The sequence below is a fragment of the Rhineura floridana genome, chromosome 10, assembly GCF_030035675.1.
Source record: "Rhineura floridana isolate rRhiFlo1 chromosome 10, rRhiFlo1.hap2, whole genome shotgun sequence".
In the NCBI taxonomy this organism is placed as follows: domain Eukaryota; kingdom Metazoa; phylum Chordata; class Lepidosauria; order Squamata; family Rhineuridae; genus Rhineura; species Rhineura floridana.
In genome coordinates, this window is record NC_084489.1 from 87,849,534 (window position 1) to 87,877,363 (window position 27,830).

The following is a 27,830-nucleotide window of genomic DNA, read 5'->3' on the forward strand; positions in this document are numbered from 1 at the left end:
AGAAGGGCATCCCGTGGCATGCTGGCCTCTGGACCTGGAGGCTACATATTGCCATTGTGACCAGCAATTGTTGATAGACACTTTGTCGGTGCATTTTTCTTATCCAGCCTTCCCCAACCCGAGGCCCTTCAGACTTGGACTACAACCCCCATTTTCCTTGACTATTGGCCTACCCTGATTTTAGACATAACACAGAGGCATTTGTACCTACTCATTATTTGGCTATCCTGACCACTCCCAAGTTCAGAAAAGCATTTACATTAGCTAAGTTTAATGTCTTACCATCGGCACTTTTGGATGGCAGGTTCAAAAACATTCCTTATAGCGAGCGAGTATGCCCTTGTGAAGCAGGGGAAGTAGAGACAGTGGGTCATGTTCTACTTTATTGTGTCTTTTATCGTGACCTTCGATTCTCTCTCATTACCCCGATTTTACAAAAAATTCCTGGTAGAGATGATGCATTTTATCTGGAGTATCTTCTGTCTGATCGAAATCCTCAAGTCACAGTTAAATTGGCCAGTTTTTGTGCAGCAGCCATTATATGCCGGAGAGCAATGATAAATCAATAGCACATATAGGCTTTATAACTGGCTTTTTATCAGAATTTTTACTTACTTACTTACTTGACTATTGGTCATGCTGGCTGGGCCTGTGTCCAAAACACCTGAAGAGCACCAAGCTGAGGGTGAGTGATTGCTCTAGTTGTTTTTAAAGCCATCCATGTTACTGGCCATTACTGCATCACCTGGTGGTGATTTCCATACATCATCATCATCATCATTACATTTGGATACTGCCCCATAGCCGAAGCTCTCTGGGCGGTTTAAAACATTAAGAACAAATATACAAATATACAAATTTAAAAACACTTTTAAAAAAAACAAATTAAAAACACATTAATTTTGCATTGTGTGGAGAATGTTTCTGGCTGCAAGAAACATTTGCACCACAATGAATCTCTGGAAACGCACATTTCTCTAGTTCATATGAAAAATGTAAATGTACTGCCTTCAAGTCGATCCCGACTTATGGGTGATCGTACGAATAGGGTTTTCATGGTAAGAGGTATTCAGAGAGGGTTTACCGTTGCCTCCCTCTGAGGCTGAGAGGCAGTGACTGGCCCAAGGTCACCCAGTGAGCTTCATGGCTGTGTGGGGATTCGAACCCTGGTCTCCCAGGTTGTAGTCCTAGGATAGGTAATACTGACCATGGGGGAGGGCGGAGGCAAAAGGGAGGTGATGGGAGGGAGGAGGAGTGGAAGGCAGGTTTGATCATTTGCATGCTTGAGTTCAGTGGGATTTACTCCCGTGGAATCATGCTTGAAAAGGAAATGGACTGCTTTATGGGTGACCCTATGAATAGGGTTTTCATGGTAAGGGGTATTCAGAGGGGGTTTCCCATTGCCTCCCTCTGAGGCTGAGAGGCGGTGCCTGGCCCAAGGTCACCCAGTGAGCTTCATGGCTGTGTGGGGATTCAAACCCTGGTCTCCCAGGTCGTAGTCCAACACTCTAACCACTACACCACACTGGCTCTCCCTGATTCATATAAGGGATCCAAATCTTGCCACAGAAAATCTTCTTGAAATGCTTTGGTTATCCAAAGATAACTAAGACTACTAGGCCTTTGAAATTTTCCATGCATCATACACATAACTGCCTGTTCCCCAAAGAATCCCACCCTGAAAGAATGCTTCTGCAGCCCACGTTTTGATATTGGCCAACTTATCTGCAGACAATGGGGAAAAACCACAGGTTTGAGGAAGCTGTCTTTCTCCAGGCCCCTCTGAGCCAATACCGCCACATGGTCATGGCCCCTGAAGAGGCATCCCCCTGCATACATATATATAAAGACGAAAGAACATCCTCTACTGGGAGACATATTCCACTTTCCTGCTTGTACTCAGGAGGACAGAAAATGAAGAGCTGTTGGGGAGTTCTCCTTCTGGCCAGCCTGGTCACTGCTGCCCCTCTGAGCCCCCCGAGGACCTTCCAAGAGGCACTTTCTCAGGCTGTTGACATCTATAACCAGGGTCCCAAGATCCAAAATGCCTTTCGCCTTCTGGAGGCAGCACCGCAGCCTGGACTGGTAAGTAAGGAGGGGAGGCCAGTTAGCGAGAGTAGCGAAAGGCCAATTCTACTGAGCATCAGAACTAGCTCAGAGCCAGGGCTGAAATAAGTTATCCTCACCCTGCAAGCAAACCAGGATGAATGCTCATTGTCATTTAACCTCCCAGCACACGAATCAGAACAAATGCTCAGTAAAGACCAGACATAGTCTAATATCCACGTAAGCTTTGTGCAAGCAAATCAGGAAGAATGTTCAATAAACATGTCACCTGGAGGAGCCCTCCATGCCCCTTGAAGGGTACCCTCACATGCAGAAACCCACCAGATGAATCTTCCCCTGAGGTGGGGATACAGTTGTGAAAGTCTTCATCTGCTGAATTTCTGCCTGTTGCACAGCTGTAAATAAGGCACAGATAGTAGATTTTCCAGGGGAATAGTTGTCAGTTGTGGCATGTGCGGCAGGATGAAGTCATGGACGTGCCCTCCCGTCTTTGGCATCGCTGCTGCTTACCTGAGTGTGTCAGTGGGGGATGAGGTTGGGGTTGTGTGGTTGCACTGACTGAAGCATTGGACTGGCTGGGTGGTCTCACTGGTGCAGCCTCACAGCCCTGATCTCACCCCAGCCCTGTCCAGGTGTGCAGAAGCAGCTCTGTCCCACCCCATGTGCCATTGCTGGCAGTTGTACTAACTGGAGGGACGGACACAGTTTAACCAAGTGATGAAGGTCAGGGCATTCGGGCAAATGGGTCATTGCCCCACCAGTCTCAGACTACCCCCCCCGTGAGCCCCCACCTGCCTCCCTCCTTGCTTCCAACTAGGCATGGAGGAGAAATTCAATTAAGTTCGCATTTAAAGGCAAACTTACCCAATTCATCCTTTTCGAAACATGATGGAAACCAAAACCCAGCCATCCTTTGAGATTTGTGCTCCTCCAAATTGTGGGACGCAGTTCTCTAGCCAGGTAACATGTACAACAATGCATATCCTCGTGTGTTATACGGAGTGTGCATATAAATGCATGTATGAGTGAAAATAATCTACAAAAACGCATCCTGCATTGCTTGCAGAAATGCGCATGTTAGTCTAAAACGCATGCAAAAAGGTGCTTGTTAGGAGGAATTCACACTAAAATGGTGATGAATTTCCATGAGGATTATTTGAACAATAACTTTCAAATTGCTGCAGGAAGGTGGAGTACTGAATTTAAAGATGGGAAACGTGAGAAATTGACAGAACTGTAATTGACACATTCATCTCTCTCTTCTTACATCCAGTCCAGGGGGTGGTGCTGGCAACCACACGCTTCCTTCTTAGTAGAATTCGGTGGGAAGGGGGACAGAGACAGAACCAGGATTAGTTAGCCCTGTCCATTATTGGCTCTGGCTTCATCTACTGTTGGCCTCTTTGCCTTCCACCCTACCAGCTCCAACGGACACCTGCACCCACTGCTGCTGCCAGTCAGTGGAGACTGACGCTCACCAACCTGGACCTTTCCAGATGTTTGAGGGCATGGCTGCTGGCTGGGTCAGGTGGAAATTGTCACCCAGGTTGCTCCAAGTTGACATCCACTGGTGGAGACAATACTAAGCCAATTGTATATATATGCCGCCCTGAGCTCCTGCTGGAAGGAAGGGCGGGGTATAAATAAAATAATAAAAATAAATAAATAAAATAAGGCAAATTCCAATCTTCCTATGATTTTTTTTAAAGGATATTAAAATGAGAGATAGTTTATGGATATAGGAACATAGGAAAGTACCTTATACCAAGTCAGATCACTGGTCCGTCTGGCCCAATATTGTCTACACTGACTGGCAGCGGCTCTCTTGGGTTTCACTCAGGGATTGTCCTAGCCCCATCAGGAGATGCCACTGTGGATTGAACCCAGGACCTCTTGCATACAAAGCAGTTGCTCTGCTACCACTGATCTGTGGCCCCAAAGGAAAAGTTCTTTATGCCACCTGCTTTTCTCCTGTGTCTGATCTCCCACCCACCTAGAATTCAAGCTCCGGATATCTTCAGCAGCTGAACTTCACCATTCAAGAGACAGTGTGCCCGACGTCAGAAAAAGTGAATGCTGAGCAATGTGACTTCAAACCTAACGGGGTAAAGAACAATTTGGGCAAATGACTGCCATTTTGTCAAGTTCTTTCCACTCTCCATTAGCAAAATGAAGGGTGTTAACCACATCCTCTTCCTTTCCTCAATCTCAGATGTTTTATAGTCACTTGGGGGGTGAGGTAGCCACACTCTGCACATGCTCAGTGGCAAGTGTTGTTGTGTATTTACACTTTGTCTGTCTCCTGCTAACTTTTCAGAAGTGAACACAGGTCTTATACTGGGTCAGCCAGTTGGTCCATTTAGCTCAGGGTGGTCTGCACAGACTGGGAGGGACTCTCCAGGGATTCAGGCTGGGGTCTTTTTCCAGCCCTATCTGGGGATGTCGGGAAAAGGGTGAGTAAAAGAGAACATGACAGACCTGTATAAAAGTATGCATGGTGTAGAACAGGTGTTGGGGACCTTTGGCTCTCCAGATGTTGCTGAACTACAGCTCCCATCAGCCCCAGCAAGCACAGCCAGTGGGCAGGGATTATGGGAGTTGTAGTTTATTTAAATTTGTTTATTTAAAATATTTCTATCCCGCCCTTCTACCCTGTAATAGGGCACTCATGGCGGCTTACAAAAATAAAATCAAACACATACATAATAAAATTGTAAATAAAATCACAAAAACATTGAAATAAATTAAAATACATAAAATACAATTAAAATACATAAAATACAATATATATATATAACATGTCTTTCACTCCAGGCACGCAGAGGAGACCAGAGGCAGATGAGTTCAGCAACATCTGGAGGGCTAAAGGTTCCCCACACCTGGTGGTAGAGAAAGGGGGTAAAAGGAAGTTTTTCTCCCTCTCTCATAACGCTAGAACTTGCAGCCATGCAGAGAAGCTGACTGTTAGACAATGCAGGACTAACAAAAGGAAGCCCTTGTTCACCCAGCCCATAGCTGAACGATGGAATTTGCTTCCACAAGGGGTAGCAATGGCCAACAAAGAGAGGGAATTAGGCAAATTAATGGAGGATATGGCTATGAATGGCACCTAGCCATGGTGGCTATGTTCTACCTCTGCTGTCAATATGCCTCTGAACGCCAGTTGCTGGAACCCGCAGGATGGGAGAGTGCTCTTGGGCTCAGGTCCTGCCCACGGGCACCTGACTGGCCACTGTGAGAACAGGATGCTGGACTAGAGGGGACTTTGGTCTGATCTGACAAGGTTCTTATGTTCTTACTGAACCTGAGACCTTTTCCGTGCAAAACATGCACTGTTCCACTGAGCTATATATTCAGCATCAACAAGATGCTGAACTTATGTTTTTAAAAATGAAGCCACAGTCGAGATGCCGACTTTGTCACTATTCACTGCTTTTGTGGGAAGAGCCAGGGATGGAGAGCTGGTGACCCTACAGATTATGTCAGCCTACAGTTCCCATCATCCCTGACCATTGGCCATCCTGGCTGGGGCTGATGGCAGATGAAATGTAACAACATCTCAGGTGCCCTTTCCCGAGTTACACCTTCAGCCGTGACACATTAGCAAGTCATCGTGTATTTTTCCTCTCACTGAAAGGAGCTTTTAAACAAAACAAAAATCAGTCTAAGGGCTCTCTCTGAGCATGTGCAGAGTTTTCCCTGAGGGATACATTCTATGTTTTTTTTTCTTCAAGTGCACATTCCCTTAAACAATGAAAACACCAGGCACACAATTTTTTTGCTGGCTTTTATTTTATTTATTTTGAAAATATCAAAATAGCATCATTCATACATGGATACCAACCAATGTACATAAAAATACAAATAATGTTATAGCAATAAAAACAATCAATCAAAATAAAACCTCCAGTAAGATCTAAAAATAATTCCTTACATCTTGCTGTTCCTGCAAGTGCAACAGTGGATGAAATTTTGGCTGGGTCAGAAAAAGGCTGTCTGGGTTACCAACCTTGAATTATACTCAACTGAGTACTATGCAGAGCAGGCCCATTGAAAGGAATGAACCTAAGTTAGTCATGTCTATTAACCTCAATAGGTCTACTCTGAGTACAACTAGCATTGAATAACACCCCCTATATTTAGTTAATACTTTTCTTTTTACTGCTTAAATGTGAACTAATACATTTTACATTTATGCTGCTCCATTTTGTTTGGACATAACTTTCGGGGTGTTTCCAGGCGGTTGCTATTTTCGAGTGGAATTCATTCACAAACTGCTAAATCCATGTTGTGCAATTAAAGTTGATTTGGAGCTCTTGAGCAACAAGCCCACTTCCCTGAAAGATTGGACTTTTTTGCAATACAGAATGTGTCAAGGAAGATGCACTGGAAAGTGCGGAAGAACACTTGCTTGCTGCGTACACATCAAACATTTAAAACAACCCCCCCGTCAAGAATCCTGGGAACTGTAGTATGGCAAGGGTGCTAGGAATTGTGGCTGTGTGAGGGGTAAACTACAGTTCCCAGGATTATTTAGGGAAAAGGGAATTTGACTTAAATGTGCCTTAAAGGTATGGAGGGTACGCAGCTTTCATCTAACCTAATTAGGATGAATGCTCAATAAAGAGGTGGTCTGGAAGACCCCCCAGACTAGAGTTCTTCTTTTTAACCAAAGTAGATCAATTGCTGCTTGCTTCCCAGGGTAGACTGCCACCTGGTGTCCATCTGGTGTCCACCAGATGTTTTGGACTACAACTCCCATCAGCCCAGTGGGGTTAGTGAAGGCTGTCAGGAGCTCTGAGGGGGCAATTCCAGAGGACTAAAAAATTCCTCCTCTCTTTCCAGCTGGTGAGAGATTGTTCTGGGTACTTCTCAGTCCAGCAGGCCAATTCTGTTATCGTTATCACATGTGATGCTGCGGTTCGAGAGGTAGGTTTTCCATTCAGATAACACAGATTCTGTGGCAACTTGGGAGGGCAATGATTTCCTATCAAAGGGGGCAAGATACATCCCCACACTGTGAAGGCTGTCTCTCAAGCAGATGGGATAACCCCAGTAGTGCAGTGGCAAATTGTGGTCCCTTCATGATAGTCATACCACGCAACCCTCGCAGCCACGCCCACTTTCCCACTTTCCCTCGTCTCCCTTGCTCTCCCTGTTGTCTCGTGAGCCAATCAGCATGAAAAGAGAGGCAGTATGTTAGCTACTGAGAAGAGTCTTCTGAGTGGCTGGCTCATCTGTTTTCATGCTGATTTGCTCCAATCAGCATGAAAGGACAAAGACTCTTCTCAGTGGCTAACATGTTCCCTTTTCATGCTGATTGGCTTCAGCTCATGCATAGAGACCTGGCTGGGACCCTGCTCCCAAAAAAGTAACAGGTCTATGACCCCCACATCCCTGGATGACAACACCCCTGGATATCCCAGGAAAAAGCCTGGTGGCCACCCCCATTGCCCAAATTCCACCCAGTGGCTCGAAGGCGGAAATAAATAGCGATTGTGAAACAGCCCATTGATTACAATGGGAGTATGTCCTTACCCGTCTCCTGTTGAAACGAATGAAGCGCAGAAGTGCTTCCTTTGCCAAACGTGGAGCTACCAGCTTTTGGAACCTTCAATAAGAAAAAAAATCTCCACCCTTTGACCCCATGTGGAAATTAAATCAGACAAAACAAGCATTTAATATAATAAAACCAGTAACATTTATTTAGATGATTTATATACCACTTTACTACAATAATCTCTAAGTGGTGTAGAAGGAATACAATGCAATTAAAATAAAAACTAGTTAAACGATAAAATCAGAATTCAATTTAAACGCCTGCCGTAATTTAAAAAGGCTTGTGCGGTTTATCTATGCTCTGTAGGAACATAGGAAGCTGCCTTATATATTGGTCCCTCTAGGCCAGTACTGTCTGCACTGACTGGCAGTAGCTTCAGTGTTGCAGGCCAAGGTCTTTCCCAGCTCTATCTGAGTATGGAGCGGATTAAACCAGGGACCTTCTGCACTGCAAGCAAACTGACATTTATTTCTCCCCACCAGCCTGTCCGCGTCACCAGATTCCGGGGACTTGGTATACTCCTGAGAGGAATTGGAAAAGGACTTGGGAGATTATGGGGCTCCAACAATCAGTAACTGCAAAAGAAGTTTGGGAGGCGTCAAGAAGAGTGATCCTGAAGACTCATGAAGTGTGTGATAAGAAAGCAAGCCTTAGAAACGTCTCCTTTGTCGATCTTGATTTTGCTTATGCAATTGTTGCCTCCCGAAATTCAGCTGTATCTGCGGCAGAATATTTTAAAATATATGTATTGTAAAATCTGGTAGCATCTAGTTCCTTTACTCTCAGCTGTGCCCAGATGCATCAGACATTACTAGCTGAAGGGTAGTAAGAGGTATACGTACATGCACACACACACACAGAGAAGGCATCAAGGTACCCAGATTTGCAGGGTGATTTCTACATCCTCCTTCATTTGGCCATTCACATGAATATGGTGACATCAGAGATGCTGTTGTCTGCTGTTTAGACTTGCAACACAGCCCCTGAGTCAGCTTGCCCCAATCTGATACTGCCCAGATGCTTTTATTTATTTTTAATTTATTTAAAATATTTCTATCCTGCCCTTCTACCCTATAATAGGGCACCCAGGGTGGCGTACAAAAATAAAATCAAACATGTACATAATAAAATTGTAAACAGTAAAATCACAAAAACATTAAAATAAATTAAAATACATAAAATACAATTAAAATATTTACCGGTATTTATTTATTTATTTATTTATTTGTTTAATTTAATTTATATACCGCCCTAAGCCCGAAGGCTCTCTGGGCGGTGTACATAAAAGATAAAACACATAAAATACAATATATATATATATATATATTATACAGCCACAAGAGTGGCTGTATACTATAGTCAGTAGGGATTTTTCGCGTTCTACCATGTTAAATGAAAATACCACACACACACCCCTTTCTGGTGCTTTCTATTGTCCCAATTCAAAACAAAAACTTACAAGTCTTATACTGTTGGATTCAGAATCGCTTGCTCTACAACTCTGAAAGTTTTCTTGGTAATACACAACCCCCTCACGGAGAATTCACAGGTTAAAGTGAAAAATGGGAGAGAAAAAAACAAGAAGCCGTTTGGACTTTTTCCTTGAGAAATTGTCATAATCTGTTGTCATTGATTACAACTCAGAGATTACTGTAAGAACATAAGAACATAAGAAGAGCTTGCTGGATCAGGCCAGTGGCCCATCTAGTCCAGCATCCTGTTCTCACAGTGGCCAACCAGGTGCCTGGGGGAAGCCCGCAAGCAGGACCCGAGTGCAAGAACACTCTTCCCTCCTGAGGCTTCCAGCAACTGGTTTTCAGAAGCATGCTGCCTCTGACTAGGGTGGCAGAGCACAGCCATCATGGCTAGTAGCTATCCCTAATCAAATCCCTGATCTTGCCCCAAACATAGACCTTCATCTTCAGTAGGTTTAAAGTAAAAAAAAGCATGGTTTGTTTTTAACAGAAAAAAATGCCTTACTGTGGATTATAACGTCACGCAGGCACAGTGGAAAGCAGTTCTTTCGTTTCCCTCTCCCTCCTCCCTCCCCTTCCAGTTACTTGGAGGAAGCAGGGGAAGTCTTCTGCTCCTGTGATTGGTGGGCAACAGACATGTGACTCACACTGGCCTTCTGCTCAGCGTTGCTCTTCCATCGTGCTCTGTGTGAGGAAGCACGAGGGAGGAAATGAAGAGCCAGACGGTCAGGAGAGAGAGAGCCTGCCTCCATCCCCCCCCCACCATCCTCCCACTTCACCTACCTTTCTCTGCTGTTCTTTGCGGCTGCGCGCACTGTGTGCGCAGGGTTGCCATCAATCAAGATAGTGGCAGAGGCTTCAGTCCCTTCCAGAAACCTCAGCTGCCATCTTGATTGATGGCAACCCTGTGCGCAGTGCGTGCAGCTGCAAACTACAGGAGAGAAAGGTAGGTGAAGCGGGGGGGATGGTGGCAGGTGGCGGTGGCGGGTGGCTCGGAAGCTTGTCTTGCTATCTGCGGCGCGGCTCGTGCCACGGATCATGGAAGGGGAGCGGAGGGCCCCTCAGGGCCCCCCCAGGGGCTCCTGCAGCTATGGGACCCTCGGGCCAGTGCCCAACCTAGTCGCCCTTTGGAACTGGCCCTGCCCCAGCCCCTACCCCCTATCCTTAGATGGGTTTATAAATGACAAAAGCTCAAATACTTTTTGTTTGCAGTGTGTGTGGCTGTTTGTCCTGTGCTCATAACATTGTTGTAGTTATTTTGAGATTGTATGAGACTCTTTGTTCGTAACACTTTAATCCTGAATTTAGCTCTTGGTTCTTAAATCTCTCTCTCTCTGTGTCACACACACACACACACACATTAGTATATGCATAGTGCAGCAGTGGGGAGGGGTGGATATAGTGCTGGATAGGTTACAGCAGCCCTGCAAAGTAGCCTAGTGTGGCTGTACAGATATTGGGGGGGGCTGAGTGGGAGCTGTGTATGACAACCCTGAAGTGTAGTCCAGTGTTGTTCAGTCTCTTGGTTTTGAGTTTTTTCTTTTCTTTTTTGAAAAGAACTTTTAAATTGACTGTAGCAGCAGCATTTATTTCTTTAATTTATTAAATTTATATCCCAACATTCCTCCCAGAAGGAGCCCAGGGCGGCAATGGGTGGAGGGATCATTGCTTTCCCACTCATGGGAGAAAAATAGAGGCTTCTTGTGTTTGGGTTGATGCTGGTGGTATAAATCCTTAAATGGGTTTATAAATGACAAACGCTTAAATACTTTTTGTTTGAAGTGTGTGTGGCTGTTTGAACTGTGCTCATAACATTGCTGTAGTTATTTTGATATTTGATGCGACTCTTTTTTAACACTTTAATCTTGAATTGAGCTCTTGGTTGTTTAATCTTAAATCTCTTTCACTCACTCACTCACTCACTCACTCACTCACTCACTCACTATCTGAAATTAGTCCTGTGTTGAAGCCCCCATCTGAAATTGTGTTGGCCTCTGCCTCCCACTTTTGTGAAAGCCTTTGCTGTATAGGGAAGAGGCATTTTCCTCTTCATCTTTTGCAGAGAACAGAAGGTCTTCATCAAACATTTGCAGGGCCATCAAACATTTGCAGTTAGTGTAATACCATATTACACTAATGAGGTGGCCAAGTGGTTTTTCTGTTTGTGACCAGTACTGCAGTAGCAAATTAAAAAGTCAGGTTTAAGAATCTCAGAACACACAGTTGCTTCTTAAGTGTATAATCTGTCACAGTGAGCCCTATGACTGGCATTCAGAGATTAAAGCAGAAGAGGTAGTAACTGCTGATACTTTGCAAAGTAATACAGATTGCAAGATGCACAATGTTTAAAGAAAGGGTCTCAAGCATATTTCTTTGTGTATCCCCTGTAGAGTATAGGAAACATAGGAAGCTGCTTTATACCAAGTTGGACCATTGGTCCATCTAGCTCAGTAGTGACTGACAAGGTTTCAGATAAGGATCTCTCCCAGCCCTAATTGGAGATGCTGGGTATTGAATGTGGGGACTTTTGCATGCAAAGCGTGTTCTCTGCCACTAAGCCATGACCCTCTTGTAAAAGTAAAGGCATTCTTGATGGTAATATAACATTTAAAATACACTGCTGAACTATTTCTGTTACTGCTGGTGCTAATTTGCACAGGATCCCATCTCTTACCTCCCGGATTAAAAAGCAGGGAAATAGGCAAAAAACCTTGTGGTTTAAGAATGTACCTATAGCCCACAGCTATTTCTATCAAATTTTAAAAAGCAGGGAAATTGGGCAGCTATAGTGCATGCACCAGGGGAGCAGGAGGCCTGACCTCCTCTCTGAGATATTGTACTGCCCTACAAATTGGTCAAAATGGAAATGCAATTTGGGTTGGTCTTTCACAGTCCAATCCACTTCGCAAGAAGGGCCAGGGATTTTATAGGAACATTGAAAGCTTTCTTATACCATGCCAGATCATTGGTCCATCTAGCTTAACATTATCTACACGGACTGGCAGTGGCTCTCCAGGGTTTCAGGCACAGAGCTCCTCCCAGCCCTACCTGGGGATGCCAGGAGCTGAATCTGGGTCCTTCTGTATGCTAGGCAAGTGCTCTGACCACTCAGCTATAGCCCTTTCATCAACTGCTGCTGTTCATTGTTCACACACCGCACTTTAAGAAGGATGCAGACAAACTGGGACAAGTTCAGGGGAGGGCAATGAGGATGATCAGGGGACTGGAAACAAAGCCCTATGAGGAGAGACTGAAAGAACTGGGCACGTTTAGCCTGGAGAAGAGAAGACTGAGGGGAGATAGGATAGCACTCTTCAAGTACATCAAAGGTTGTCACATAGAGGAGGGCCAGGATCTCTTGTTGGTCATCCCAGAGTGCAGGACACTGAATAATGGGCTCAAGTTGCAGGAAGCCAGATTTCGACTGGACATCAGGAAAAACTTCCTGTTAGAGTGGTACGGCAATGGGACCAATGACCTGGGGAGGTGGTGGGCTCTCCACCACTGGAGGCCTTCGAGAGGCAGCTGGACAGCCATCTGTCAGGTATGCTTTAATTTGGATTCCTGCATTGAGCAGCGGGGTTGGACTGGATGGCCTTATGGACCCATTTCACCTCTACAATTCTATGATTGGGGGGAGCCATGGCAGCCCCCCCCGCTGCCCTCTCCAATGAGTTATAAGGAGGTTCTTATTTATTTATTTATTTATTTAATTTCATTTTTAAACCGCCCATAGCAAATAGCTCTCTGGGCGGTATACAAAAGATTAAAAGTACAGAAATACAAAATATCACAATAAATAAACTGAAACAAAGAGATTTAAAGTTCTTGCCTTTCCTCTTGAACTCTACAACCAAGAGGAGTTGAGAAATGAGTTTGCCTTCTGGCTTGTGGAAACTGAATGTCCACCAGATGGGGTGACTCTATACCAGCCTTCACCAACTTAGTGCCCTCCAGAAGTTTTGGATGACAACAACCCCAGCCAGCACTGGATGTACTGGTGGCTATTGTATCCTTAATGTGAACTCACGGTATTTTATTATTATATATTATTAGCTTTCCTTTTTAACAATCCTTTTCTTCCCTTCTCCCTTAAGGCTTTTGTACCCAAAGAGTTATATAAATGAGGAATTTCGTCAGGTGCAACTTTTCAAAACTCTTCAACATTATGATGGGGAAAGTTGTATTTCAAATTCCCTGTCACGCAACTGTTAAAGGCACAGTTGCTCTGCCAAAACATCCAGTTAGCATCCTTACATTTAAGCAGTATCTTCAGGAGAGACTGTGTTTAAGATGTGGGTGTATGGTGCCATCTTGAGGTAGTTTTGCATAACTACAACCTTGCACTTTTAAAAACCCATATATAGAGGGATAGATGCAAAACAAGGCAGTCTAGTTCTGCTAACACATGTTGCTGGTTCATACTACTAAGACAGCCTTTGCCAGCTTTGTGCCACATATTTTGCAACTCCTATCAGCCCTAGTCTGTGCTGGCTGGGGCTAATTGGAATTGTAGTCCAAAACATCTCGGGAGCATCTGGTTGGGGAAGTCTGGGCTATAACTCGGAACAGGGCTCTTTGGGTAACACCACCAAATCTGTGGAACTCTCTGCCTAGAGAAGTCCACCTGGTTCATCAACAGCTTTGTTTTCCTTCTGCTGCCTTGTAAATACAGTGTTGTTCATCAGGGCTTTTCCTGGCATGCCTGAGGCTGGTTAATTGCTTTTCTGCTACCTTTTCATCAGTTTGAAAATAATTGTGCCTAAGAAGAGTCCTGCTTCCAACAGAAGCCATCCAAATATTCCTGGATAGCCCATAGCAGAGCATGAATAGAGATGTGAAGGCCCAGAAAAAAACCGGGAAATTCAGGAAAAAGCAGGTTTTTCCCCATTTTTCCCCCGAAGCCTTTTTTGTGTTTTATGGAATGTTTTATTTTTATGGAATGTTTTATTTTAGCATGATGAATAAAACATTTCATTGAATCTTGGTCCCCCACTTTTTCTCAGTTCTTTTTATGGGAATGGATGCTTTATGTCTGCTTGACACTGTGGAGGACTAGCAGAGACATAAATAATTTTGTTATTAATGTTGATGGTTTCTTCTGTGTTTTTTTTAAAATGTTTTTTGCCTGCTCCTCATAAACTGGCAAAACAAAAGAGGTTCCTTACAGTTCAGGTGCTCCTTACAGATCAGGATCTTGTAGATCCATTTGTTATAAAAAAAGTAAAAATTTAAAGAAGTCAATTCAACTTGTAATAATTGAATAAAATGTACTTTTAATATACCAAATGTGATAATTTTATGCCAAACCAACTTGTACATAATTACATTTGATGTTCCTGAAGTAACAAAGTGACTTTCAATCTGTAAAAAGTGCTAATATTGCATATTTTCAATTTTTCTGAAAATTTCTGTTTTTTTCTGGAAAAAACCCATTTCCCCCCATGGTTTTAAAACTTCCAGAAATTTTACATTTCTAGGTATGAATGCAGTTGCTCCCCTTTCCTCTCCCTCCACCCCACAGCAAATAATATTTTGTGGTATACTGCTTCTGAATCTAGAGGGTAACAGCCATTGGTAGCTATGTCCAATACGATTTTTTAAAAATATTTATTGTTTTCAAAAGAAGGTACAATACATATAACCAAATTAAAGCTGAACAAAACCAAGATATGGATTATTACAATCATCATGTACAGTAGGGTCCCACTTTATGGCGCTTCGCTTTATGGTGCTTCGCTAATGCAGCGGTCTCAATTAGACGCAATTAGACTAAAGCCCCACTCATACGGCGCTTGTGCCGCTTTTACGGCAGTTTTCAGGTGTCGTGCGCCATTCTATTCAATGAGTTCTGCTTTTCAGCGGTTTTTGCTTTTCAGTGGGGGTCCAGAACGTAACCCGCCCTATGAGTGGGACCCTACTGTACAATACATTGTTCAAAGGTAAGAGGTAGGTGAAGTGTGTTTTCATTTTGAGTTATTCTAAACTGCTTTTCTTTAGCAGCAGGAAACCACTTACAAAGCAAGGACATCGTGTGTTCGGAGCTCCGCAGCTATTTCTTAAACATCTCTTTCTGGGGCTTGTATGGAGAGAAAAAACGCTCTTAACTTGTGGGGTCTGTTGCAGACTTACCAGTGCCTCATCTGCGGAGAAACGCCAGCGAGCCCGGGCGACCTGAGACGGCGTTGGAGGGAGCAGAGAAAGGTTTGGGCGGCGGTCGAGTCTTCATCAGCTGGGAGTGGGGCGCGGTGGCCGGGGCAGCGGCGGCAGGAGCTGTGGCGTTGCGTTTCCTCCTTGGCTGCTGCTTTTCACCGAACCGGGAAGCACCGCCATCACCGCCCTCCTTTGGCCCCGCGGAGCTCCAACCAGCCTGCAGCGCCCACCATATGGCCCGCTGGCCTCTCCGTCCAGTCCAGCCAGCCAGCGAGGCCTTGAGGCAGCTGAGCGTCTCTTTCCCCTTCACTAGCGTCGCCGTCAGGGGAACCCTCGCCGCCGCTGCCTCCGGGCCTCTCCAAGCCGGAGAAGGAGAAGGAGGAGGAGGAGGAGAAGGCCGGCGGATGCTCCACGCTGCAGTCACCCTTAGTACAGCCACTTGAGCTCGGCATAGAGCAGCCACCGCCAGCGATCCTGGTCTGATGCCAGTGGGTCTACTCTAAGCAGAAGTGGCACTGCCTCCCTTCTGTTGGAGGTCCTTTCAAAGTGATCTCGTGGCGTTGCCGCTCGACTGTGTGGGGGAGTGTGCCATAGCTTGCTCTGCGCCCCCAAGCGGGCTGTCTGCAGTCTGAGAAGACAGACTCGGGACCCCTGGCTTTAGTGGGTCTCTTGAATAAAACGCTTTCTACCTAGAGGATAGCAGTTTTGGGGGAGGGGGGCCTGCCTGATTGGCGGATAATAAGGGGGGCATGTGCAGACCGGAGGGGGGTACCGTGGGGGGGGGGAGCCATGATATTAAAAGGCTAGGCAGCAGATCCTGGAAAGGTGCGGATGACAGGCCATGCCAGTTTAGGGGAACAAGGGATAGATGCATAATATCTATACCCTGTTCCGGGCCTGTCCATAACCAGAAGACAACTGGGGGCCGCAGGACTCCATCCGACCTTCGACTGCTGTTGTGTAACGCCAGGTCTGTGGTACAGAAAACAACGCTCATCCATGATATGATCCTGGATGAGAACGCAGACGTGGTGTGCATTACGGAGACCTGGCTGGATGAGGCCTCAGCCCCTACGCTTGAGGCCATGTGTCCAGCCGGTTTCCAGTACGCACAGCAGCCGAGGGTTGGTAGGAGGGGAGGGGGAGTGGCAATCATCTATCGAGGGTCCTTGGTCTTTGCCAGGCCCCCTCTCCATGAGACCAAGTTTGTTGACTGCATGTACTGGAGGTTGGGCCCAAAGGGCAGTTTAGGGATTCTACTTGTGTACTGCCAACCCTGCAGCACAGCAGACTCCCTGACCGAGGTGCTCTCGGGTGTACGAATGCTCTCCCCCAACCTATTGGTTTTGGGGGACTTCAACGTGCATGCTGAGACCGTCCTCACTGGAGCCCCTCGGGATTTCATGGAAACCATGACTTCCTGGGAACTGCACCTTAGTAATATAGGGCCCACCCATGTAGCCGGTCATGCTCTTGACCTTGTGTTTGTCTCGGGAGGGGAGGGAAGTGCTCTGAAAATGGGGGATGTTTCTTCCAACCCCGTGTCATGGTCAGATCACTACCTGGTGAATATGGACCTCTCAATGCCACACACCCTCCGCAGGGGACAAGGACCTATTCAGATGGTCCGCCCCAGACGCCTGATGGATCCTAAAGGATTCCTGAATGCGCTGGGAGATTTGGAGCCGGATGAAGGCCGCCCAGTCGAAACCCTGGTGATGGAGTGGAATAAGGAGATCACTAGGGCAGTAGACCGGGTGGCTCTGAAACGTCCTCTCCCCCTGAATAGAGCTCAGATAGCACCCTGGTATACACCACGGCTCCGGGGTCTGAGACAGGAGGTGAGACAACTAGAGCGCCGGTGGCGGAAATCTTGCTCTGAAGACGATCGGACACTGGTTAGAGCAGCAATAGCTGCCTACCAGTTGGCAACAAGGGCAACAAAGAAGGAATTCTTTGCTGCCTCTATTGCGTCCGCAGAGTGCTGTCCCAGGAGGTTGTTCCAAGTGGTCCGAAATCTGGTCGGTCCAGTTGTTCAGGAACACATGGAGCATTCTGAAGCCTCCTGTGACATATTTGCTAAACACTTTGCCGATAAAATCGAATGCCTGAAGAGCATGATTCCGTGCGCCGTGGAGACAGGAAGTGAGCCAGAGCCGGCCAGTTGCATTCCGGTCCGGTGGGATCGGTTTCAGCCTCTTCCCTCTGAGGAAGTGGACAAGGTGCTCTCTACTGTGAAGCCAACCACCTGTCTGTTGGATCCTTGCCCCTCGTGGCTCATTATGAGCTGCAAAGAGAGACTGAGCGAAGGGATCAAGGCAATAGTAAATGCATCCTTGGAAGAGGGTGCAATGCCATTAGCCTTCAAGGAGGCAGTCATAAAGCCCATCTTGAAAAAGTCCTCCTTGGATCCCCAAGAGTTGAATAACTTCCGCCCAGTCTCTAATTTGCCATTTCTGGGCAAGGTGATTGAGCGAGTGGTGGCCAAACAGTTACAGACACACTTGGATGAAGCAGATTATCTAGATCCATTCCAATCGGGCTTCAGGACTGGACATGGAACTGAAACAGCCTTGGTCACCCTGGTGGATGATATGAGGAGGGCGCTGGATAGGGGAGAATTCACCTTCCTCGTCCTCCTGGATCTCTCAGCGGCTTTCGATACTGTTGACCACGGTATCCTTTTAGATCGCCTAGAGGGATTAGGAATAAGGGGCACTGTTTTACGGTGGCTCCGCTCCTATCTCTCAGACAGGCACCAACGGGTGGCATTGTGGGATGAGGTTTCAGACCCTTGGCCTCTCAATTGTGGAGTGCCACACGGTTCTATCCTCTCCCCCATGCTATTCAACATCTATGTAAAGCCGCTGGGGGCCATCATCAGGAGATTTGGGCTGCGGTACCACCAATATGCGGATGACACTCAGCTCTATCTCTCGTTTAAGTCCTCACCAGAGTTGGCTGTGGACACCATTTCCAAGTGCCTGGAATCCGTAAGTGGATGGATGGGAAGGAATAGGCTGAAACTAAATCCCGACAAGACCGAGGTGTTGCTCGTGGGAGACAGGGGCAGGTTGGGGGATATAGACCTGGTGTTCAATGGGGTAAAATTGCCCCTAAAAGACCAGGTCCGCAGCCTCGGGTCATTATTGACTCCCAGCTGTCCATGGAGGCTCAGGTCTCGGCAGTGAGCCGGGCAGCTTGGTATCAATTAGATCTGATAAGGAGACTGCAACCCTGCCTGTCTGCTGCTCTTAAAAGCATGGGCAATTTGATATGAAAGAAGGCATTTTTGGCAGATATTTTGGTTCCAAGCCCTTTAGGACTTTAAACATCAAAGTAATTAATTGTACTAGGCCCAGAAAACAATCTTAAAGTCTTTCCAATGTCTTGCTGTCAAAGTCCTTGCCGCTGTGAATAGATGGGCCACCAATTCTTTGTGCTGCCCATCTTTATTTTGGTCAATCAATAAAGTTAACAGTGCCAACTGGGATGAGGATTTGTCATCAGATTAATTTCTCTAAATACTTTGAGCCATAATTCCCTCACTTTGGGGCACTCCCACCAAATATGGTGGTTAAGTGCCAGTCATTTGACATCCCGCCCCCCTCCCCAGCACAGTGGCAAAGACCCAGGAGTAACAAAATAAAATTTCCAGGGCAGAAGATACCATCTGTAAACAGTTCCCTAGTCTGCGCTAAGAGGGATCTGAAAGGCAGTTTGCTTCACAAAGTATTCCACTCCACATGGGTAACTATTGTATTTTATTATGTTTTATTGTAAGCCACCTAGAGTGGCCATTGGCTAGATAGGCGGCCTATAAATTAAAGTTTATTATTATTATTATAACTAAGAAAACCCCGGCTGCTGCATCAGGCCAAAGGGGGCCCATCTACTCTAGCACTCTGTTCTCACAGGGGCCAACCAGATGCTTATTATGGGAAGCCCAGGAACAGGACATGAACATGACAGCACTCTCCTCACTTGCGATTCCAGCAACTGGAATTCAGAGGTGTACTACAGTGCCTTTTAAGGATTTGGCTAGTTCAGATAGATGCTAGTGATGTAATGCTGAAAATGCCTCTTTGAGGCATATGATGTGGGTATGTCCTGTGGAGGTTTCATTCTGGCCTCCAAAACTTGTTGTGGAGAAATTCTTGATACTTGCAGATGATCACGCACTCTTTACTTTTATCTCTGTGGTGTGGGGACTAAAAGATGGGCAACAAAAGTGGATCCTGCCAGCCCTTAACAGTGGCTAAGACAATTATATTGGAAGGCTGGAAGGACAAGGACTCATCATCCATTAGTCAGTGGCCTGAAGATCTCACTGCCCTTTCTCCATTTGAATAAGTACAGACAGGTAGCATGGAATCGCAGGGATGGTGTCAAGAAGGCTAAAGCTGAGAATGAGAGATGCTAAAAGCAACAACAAAAAGGCTTTCTTCAGGTACATCCACAGTAAAAGACAGAGAAAAGAAATGGTGGTTCAGCTACTCAATGAGGATGACAAAATGATAACAGATGACAAAGAAAAGGCAGAAATGCTCTATTCCTACTTTGGCTCAGTCTTCTCCCAAAAGAAGATCTTCCTGGCAAACATGAAGTTGATGGGGCAGGATTGCAGCTTGAGATTGACAGACAAATGGTCAGGGAATACCTAACCACTTTGAACAAGTTCAAATCTGCAGGGCCCAACGAACTTGTATTGAAGGAACTTGCTGAAGAACTCTAGGAACCACTGTCTATTATTTTTGCAAAATCATGGAGGATGGGTGCAGTGCTGGATGACTGGAGGAGGGCTAATGCCATCCATATATTCAAAAAGGGCAAAAAGGAGGAACCTGGGAACTGCAGATGAGTCTGTCTGACATCGATCCCTGGGAAAATTCTGGAGCAGATTATAAAGCGGCCAGTCTGTCAGCACCTTGAAAATAATGCAGTGATTACTAGAAGCCAACATGGATTTATCAAGAACAAATCCTGCCAGACTAATCTTATATCATTTTTTGATTGGGTAACCTCCCTGGTGGACTGTGGGAATGCTGTGGACATAATATATCTTGACTTCAGCAAAGCGTCTGACAAAGTGCCCCATGATATTCTGAATAGCAAGCTAGCTGAATGTGGGCTGGGTGGAACAACTATCAGGTGGATCCACAGTTGGCTACAGAATTGTACTCAAGTAGTTATCAATGGTTCCTTCTCAAACTGGGGGAAGGTAACAAGTGGGGTATCGCAGGGGTCGGTCCTGGGCCCAGGGCTCTTCAACATTTTTATTAATGACTTGGATGAGGAGGTGCAGGGAATGCTTATCAAATCTGCAGATGATGCAAAATGGGGATGGATAGGTAATATCCTGGAAGACAGAAAGAAAATTCAAAGTGATCTTGATAAGCTGGAACATTGGGCTGAAAACAACAGAATGAAAGGCACAGTCATATGATGGGGGATACTTGGCTCACAATACTACATGCGAGGATCTTGGAATTGTTGATCACAAGCTGAATATGAGCCAACAGTATGATGTGGCAGCAAAAAAGGCAAATGCTATTTTAGGCTGCATTAACAGAAGTACAAATTCCAAATGGCTTGAAGTACTAGGTCCCCTCTATTCGGTACTGGTTAGGCCTCATCTTGAGTACTGCATCCAGTTCTGGACACCATACTTTAAGAAGGATGCAGACACACTGGATTGGCTTCAGAGGAGGGCAACGAGGATGATCAGGGGACTGGAAACAAAGCTCTGTGAGGAGAGACTGAGAAGACTGGGTATGTTTAACTTTGAGAATCCTTGAGGGGAGATATGATAGCACTCTGCAAGTACTTGAAAGGCTGTCACACAGTGGAGAGCCAGGATCTCTTCTCGATTGTCCCAGAGTGCAGGACACGGGATAATGGGCTCAAGTTGCAGGAAGCCAGATTTCGGCTGAACCTCTGTTAGAGCCATACGACAACCAATGACCTAGAGAGGTGGTGGGCTCTCCAACACTGGAGGCATTCAAGAGGCACCTGTCAGGTATAAGTTGGAATTCTGTATTGAGCAGGGGGTTAGACTTGATGGACTTAGAGGACCTTTCTAACTCTACTATTCTATAATTCCATGAATGCAGAGTTTATAATCCTCAGTCTTGTTGAGGTACCTATTTGGATGTATGGACTGCATTTATTAATCTATATATTTAAGTTAGGATTGATGGAATATTTTTCTGTTGCCAACTAGCGATGTTTAAAAATCTATTTTCTCTTCCTTTTTGTTCATTTAAATATTTATAGACCACACTTTGCATAAAAATACAGCAAAGTAGTATACAACATACAAAATTACAGTAATTTTGATAAAAATGACAGTAAAAGTATCAGAGCAGCAGTGAAATTATGGAAAAAGCATCACTACTGGAAGAGGTGCACAGATCATATGACGCCAGTTCTGTTCCAGTTACCCTGGCTGCCTGTAGGCTTCGAAGCCCAGTTCAAAGTGTTGGTTTTGACCTATAAAGCTCTTTACACCTCAGGACCCCAATATCTTCTGGAGCGCCTCTCCTGATATGAACCTACCTGATACTTTAGATCTTCTGCTGAGGCCCTTGTCCAGGTTCCCTCTGATGGAGGCTCAGAGCCTTTTCAGTGGTGGCTCTCCAATTGTGGAAGGCTCTTCCCAGCCTTCCCTTAGTTGAACATCTTTTCGGCGCCAGATAAAGACTCATCTTTTCCCCCAAGCTTTTGATGGATTGAGCTCATTTTGTTTCACTGTTAGTGTACTGCCAAACTTCCTGTGGCTGTTATGGGGAGGCGGAGCATTATTTATTCTGATGGCATTGTGTATTTATATTTCAATTGTTAATGTGTCGTAAGTTGCTTGGAGACCTTTCGGTAAAAAGCAGCTGACAAGTCGTCGTCATCATCGTCATCATCATCATCATGTCCCAGATTTAATCTTTAGCACCTGCAGGTAGGTCTCGCTGGTGCTCGGGGTGGAAGGGGTCTCTTGGCTTTCCCTCAGTCCGGCTGACACCGCATGTGCTTGGAGGCCGATCCTGGATCCCTCGGAAACAAGGCCCCTCGCCTGCACAGAGGCCTCACAGCTGCCAGTCAGTGCCGACAATACTGGGCTAGATTGATCAAGGGTCTGACTGCTCAGTATAAAGCAACTTCCCATACTCCTATGGAAAAACATCAATAAAACCTGGTTGAGATGGTGATGGAGGGGGGGAATCATGTTTCAAAGGCCTGTCTGAATAACAGTTCTCATTTGAAATGTGGTGTTGGAGGAGAGCTTTGCATATACCATGGACTGCAAAAAAGGCAAATAATTGGGTGTTAGAACAAATTAAACCAGAACTGTCAGTAGAAGCCAAAATGATGAAACTGAGGTTATACTTTGGACACATCATGAGTAGACATGATTCACTAGAAAAGACAATAATGCTGGGAAAAGCAGAAGGAAGTAGAAAAAGAAGAAGGTCAAACAAGAGATGGATTGATTCCATAAAGAAAGCCACAGACCTGAACTTCCAAGATCTGAACACGGTGGTTCACGACAGATGCTATTGGAGGTCGCTGATTCATAAGGTCGCCATAAGTCGTAATCGAAAGCACATAACAACAACAAATTCCTTCTATCATAAGCAAGAGTGAACCTGTAAAAAGAAAAAAAAGCACTCCACCCCCCTATGGATCCTCGTATCGCGTGACGCCTCCATGGGCATAGGTATCCCCCATTCCTTGGGGGATGAGCAGCTATCCTCTCGTGCCGAGGATATATCTCCAGGGGCTGGAGGGATCCTTGTAGTGGGTGATTCGATCATTAGGAACATAGACAGTGGGGTGTGTGATGGGCGTGTAGACCGCAAGGTGTTTTGCCTGCCTGGTGCGAAGGTTGCGGATATCGCCCGTCGTTTAGATAGTTTGGTAGACAGTGCTGGGAAGGTAGTTTATTTACACCCTGCCTTTTGGCCAAAGGCTCTCAAGGTGGCTTACAAAAAACACAAATATAAAATACAATATAAAAATGCATCAACAAAACAATACAAAATACAATCTGCAAAAATTAAATAACAATACACATGACAGCTCTTAATGGTGGCTTTATCCGTGGTACAAGTAACTGCATTTTCTGTGTTAAATTCCAGTCTCCTCAAAGCCAGCTGAATTGCATTTGCAACCAGGTCTATAGTTTCATATGTTTGTTGTTGGGAGGGGAATGTCCTGATTTTCTTGGGTGCCCAGCTGCCCCGACAAAGCGACAGAGGGCAACCCCACTGCCCCTCTGGGGACTCCAGGGGTGCTTCCAGGGGTGCCTTGCACGGAACTTCCTTCTCCTCCTACATGGAAGTTCCACTTAGTTATTTATCACAGCTAATGGCTGTCGACAGACCTGTCCTCCCTAGTTTTGCCTAGATGAAGATGGGGTGCAATCTCTCTCTTGCAAACCAGGCTAACGGCCTCTTCCAGGTATATTTTGTTGTGGGGATAGTTTCATCTCATGAATGCCACCTCACAAAGCCCAGAACTATGTTAGATCTGTGCGTCCAGTTTGACCTGTTTCTTCCGTAAGCCTTCATTTTGCAAATTGATGGTTTCCAGCTCATGCTCAAGGGAATTCATCTGGCTGATCTTTCGGTTGGCTGAAGCCAGTTCTTTCTGCAGCCGCTCACATTCCCTCTTCAGATTCAGCTTCTCCTGCTCAATGGCTTTCACAATCCCCGACTGGCTTTGGTGTTTTACGTGCTTCAGGGACAGGATGGTGGATTCGAGCTGCCGTATCTTCTCCCTGGATTGAGCCAGATCTGCCTTGGTGCTCTGGACCTCCCTCTGGAGCCTCTCGTTGTCCTGCCTCAAGAGCTGCTGTTCTTGCTTGGCCAAGTGGCCCAGCTCATCCCAGCAGAGCTTCTTCTGTTGGCTCTGCAGTCCGGTGGAATGCACGGCGGCTTCAAGAACCCGATTCTTATCATTGGCTGTCTGCAGTTGCTTGTGCAACAACATCACTTCCTGCTTCAGCGTTTCTGTCTCCTGCTGCGACACCCTGAGGTCCGACTTGAGCCTGGACATCTGAAGGTTGACATTCTGTACAGCATCGTCAAAATTCCGAATCTTGTCTTGAGATGCTGCAATCTGCGTTTTCAGAGCCTGATTCTCGTGTTCCAGAGATGACTTCTCCTGCTTCAAGGAGGCAACAAGGTTCTCCAAGAGGGCCACTTTAGCTGCCTTCTCTACACATCTGTTCAGCTCTTCGCTGAGAGCTGCTTTCTCTGCCAGCACCTTCTCGTTTTTCGCGATGACGCTGGAAATCTCGTTCTGGAGGTCAGAGCGGTCCAGACACCTCGGCACCTGCTTTACCTTTTCCAGTTCCTCCTTGAGGAAGCGGTTCTCTTCCTCCAGAGCAGGGGCTTGAGCCCTGAGCTGAGACAGCTCCGTCTCCAAGGAGGAGACCAGCGTTGAAGACTGAATTTTGCAGTTCTCCAGTTCTTCCTTGTGCCGAGAGCCTTCTCTCCTCCATTCTTCCGGCATAAACTTCCCCACCTCCTTTTCCCTCTGCCGAAGCACCCTCAACAACCGCTGGTTGAGATCTTGCACATCTGCCTGGTTGGGGGAGTTTTTTCGTTCAAGCTCAGCATTTTCCAACTCCAGCTGCTGATTCCGGGCTTTCAGTTCAGATGCCTGCTTCTTCAAGTTTTCAGCCATTTTTTGCACTGCCACTTTCTCCTTCCGTACGACCTCAATTTCTTGCCACAGTTCTTCTTGAGATCCGTTAAGCTCCCTCAAGCGCAGGTTGGAAATGCTCCCTTCCTCATTCAACAAGGCGATCTTGTTCCTTAAAACAGCATTTTCTTCTCTGAGATGATCAGCCTCACATCTTTCTTCCTTGAGCTCCTGCCAATACTTCCCCGCCAGCTCTTGCCGGAGCTGCTCTTTGTCTAGGCTGTGCTTCTCTATCAGCCGTTGCAGCTGATTGTGGAATCCATCTTCCAGCTCGGCTTTCTCTTCTTGGACTGTCTGTGCTAACGCTCGCATTTTCTCTTCCATCCAGACCCCGGCCTGAATCAACTCCTCCCGCTCGTGGCTGAAATCCGCCTGGGCCTCTTCCAGCCTGGCCTGCAGCTCCCTCAGGTGCTGAAGCTTCAGCTGGCCCACGAGGGTGGCCTTCTCCTCCAAGCACGCCTGCAGGCTGCTGCTCTCCACCTCCCGCTGGGAGTCGACCTCCTGCCACTCCTGCTTGAGTCTCGCCAGCTCTCCCTGGAGCTCAGACACCTGGGGCTGCAGGCAGCCCACTTGCTGCTCCAGGGCTCGCCTCTCCTGCGCGTGCGTCCGCTGGAGGTTCTCCTGCTCCATCTCACAGCGAGCCTCGGCCTCCTTGAGCTGCTTCTCATAATGGCACATCGTGTTTCCAAGCTCCTCTTGCAAGCTGCAGAGATCCCGGTGGTGCTGATCTTTCAATTGCTCAATAACCATTTCAGCTTCTATGCTCATGTTTAGTGGTTTGCAATCCTCAGAACCAGCTGCTTGAGCAGACACCACTCCGCCATCGTCCAGCTCCTCAAAGAGAGAGGCTTTCAGGGAAGGCCGGGCTACCCTGCCTTGAGCCTGATATTCTTCCAGCTGAGACTGAAGCTCATCTATCTGATCTTGGAGTTCCCTGCACTGCCGCTCATATTCATTCTTCATTTGCATCAGCCGTTCCTCTTGCAGGAAGAACTCTGCGCTGCCTGGATTGAGATCCCCAAACTTCTCTGCTAGGACGTTTTCCCAGTTCTTCTGCAGTTTGCTGATGGTGCTTTCGTACTTCACCAGCTTCTCTCCAGTTGCCAGGAGTTCGTTCTCTAAGCGACTGTTCTCCTTCAGAGTCAGAGTCAGGCGGTCACGGAGGTAGTTCTCTTCCGTTTTCAGCTTCTCCATCTCCTCCTCCAGCTCTGCCCGCTGCTTGTTGGCCTGCAGCTGAATCTGCTCTCGGTCTTTCTGAAGTTCGTTTTTCAGCGCTGCAACACGTTCCTTGTACTCTTCTTCCACCTTGCTTAGGTTGTATTCGTTCTGGCGTTCAATGGCAGCGTGGTGGTCATCCACTTCGGAGGCCATGAGGACTTTCAGCTTCTCCGCCTTCTCCAAGTCTAACCGCAGCTTCTCCTTCTCCCTGGCCTCCTGGTCAGCTTGTTCCATTAAATGCCGGATCTCCGTCTTGAAGCTGGCCAGCACAGCCTGATATATCCCGTTCTTTGTTATGAGAAGCTCGTTTTCCAGGGCAAGGGTAAGCTCTGTCAGATTAATTTTTCCATCCAGGTTGAACTCTAAGGTCTTTAAGATCTCATGGCTGTTCTCTATTCCTTCTTCGTGCCACGCATCGAAGATTTGTTCCACCGCAGCATAACCCATCCCATCATCTAGCCTGGAAAACACCCGAAAGCCTATTGTACTTGTCATTGCTGATGGTGTGGTGGTGCGTCTCCCAGTTTCATCAAAGGACTGCATGGAGAGATGCCTCTTTAGTTGCCTGTACGGGGTTGAAGCAGATGGCTGAAGAGGCTTCCCGGTTTTAAACAAGCGGTAGAAGAAATCTTCAATGGTCATGGTGCTATCATGCTGGAGATTGCGGAAGACGCCTTCGACCACCTGCATGTCAACATTCTGCAAGCCACATTGTTTACAAATGGAAGCCAGCTTCTTTCTGTTGAGGTGGCCATCTCTGGAGATGCCCAGGCTCTCGCACACCTCATGCAACTTCTCTTCTATCCAGTCCTGAGTGGGGGAGATGCTTTGGGATGCGTTCAAGTCGTCGGGATTCCAGAACCTCAACTGACCTTCAGCTTCATATTCCTCGCTGTCTTGGGACCTCCAGCGCTCATCGCAGTCATCACTGGAGATGTGCGACAGATGGGCTTCCTCATTCAGAGGCTCAATCACAGTCACCTCTGCAAACTCCTCCGTGGATTTCTGGAACTCCGGCATGGACCGCCTGCCATAGCGCTTCCCACCCTTGATGTATTTGGGCTGGGCTTCTGGTGAAGAATCTGGTTCTTGGAAGGACTCTTCATTTGTTAGTGTCCTGGACAAGAGGAGGATGAGTGCTTCTTTAAACTGGTCAAAGCGGACCCGGCTCAGGAGATCGCCCTGCAGAAAGGTCTGCTGAAGTGCTCCCGGAGCGACTTCCTCCAGGTGCAAGACGCGGCAGAGTTCGGTCAGCTCCTCGTGCCCCAGAGAGCCAGTGCCAGTGACGTCAAAGCTGTCAAAGAGCTCTTTGAGACGGGCTTCAGACTGGTCCTGCTCAGCTTCGTCCATCCCATAGCCTACCGTGCACCACTGCTTCAGGGCCCGGCGCTTGTTCCCCGCGCAGCCCGCAGCGGCATCGCTTGCCCTGCAGCGGCTCTTCCTCCTTCTCCTCCTCCCCGCGGCTCAGCTGGGCGGCGGCTGCAGGTCCCGCGCCATGGCCGGTCCAGTGCTGGGAAGGAGTCAGTGGTCGTGGTGCACGTTGGCACCAACGACATGGGGAAATGCAGCCGTGAGGTCCTGGAAGCAAAATTTAGGTTGCTAGGTAGGATGCTGAAAGCCAGGACCTCCAAGGTGGCTTTCTCTGAAATGCTACC

The 27,830-nt window shown here is 46.8% G+C and overlaps 3 protein-coding genes across 3 annotated transcripts in view; 2 read left to right on the forward strand and 1 right to left on the reverse strand.

Annotated features, from left to right (window-relative positions):
- The first annotated feature begins 1,856 nt into the window (after nt 1–1,856).
- On the forward strand, nt 1,857–8,351 carry LOC133365633 (cathelicidin-3-like). Its single transcript, XM_061587880.1, has 4 exons — nt 1,857–2,085; nt 4,065–4,172; nt 6,913–6,996; nt 8,110–8,351. The coding sequence occupies exons 1-4, from the start codon at nt 1,915–1,917 to the stop codon at nt 8,200–8,202; spliced, it is 456 nt and encodes a 151-aa protein (XP_061443864.1). The 5' UTR covers nt 1,857–1,914; the 3' UTR covers nt 8,203–8,351.
- A 6,672-nt stretch (nt 8,352–15,023) lies between these two features.
- LOC133365631 (uncharacterized) overlaps nt 15,024–27,830 on the forward strand; it is a 34,069-nt gene continuing 21,262 nt past the window's right edge. The window contains exon 1 of the mRNA XM_061587879.1: nt 15,024–15,044. The gene's annotated coding sequence lies outside the window, so the exon portion shown is untranslated. The remainder of the gene's footprint in view (nt 15,045–27,830) is intronic.
- Nucleotides 23,233–27,673, reverse strand: LOC133365407 (ninein-like). The gene has a single exon (XM_061587238.1). The coding sequence runs from the start codon at nt 27,523–27,525 to the stop codon at nt 23,773–23,775; it is 3,753 nt and encodes a 1,250-aa protein (XP_061443222.1). The 5' UTR covers nt 27,526–27,673; the 3' UTR covers nt 23,233–23,772.

Excerpts from the sequence above, each read along its gene's own strand:
- LOC133365633 (XM_061587880.1), top strand. The coding sequence starts at position 1,915 with ATGAAGAGCTGTTGGGGAGTTCTCCTTCTGGCCAGCCTGGTCACTGCT. Across the intron at positions 4,173-6,912 it reads GTGACTTCAAACCTAACGGG|CTGGTGAGAGATTGTTCTGG; the intron begins GTAAAGAACAAT and ends CTCTCTTTCCAG. Across the intron at positions 6,997-8,109 it reads GTGATGCTGCGGTTCGAGAG|CCTGTCCGCGTCACCAGATT; the intron begins GTAGGTTTTCCA and ends TCTCCCCACCAG.
- LOC133365407 (XM_061587238.1), bottom strand. The coding sequence starts at position 27,525 with ATGGACGAAGCTGAGCAGGACCAGTCTGAAGCCCGTCTCAAAGAGCTC.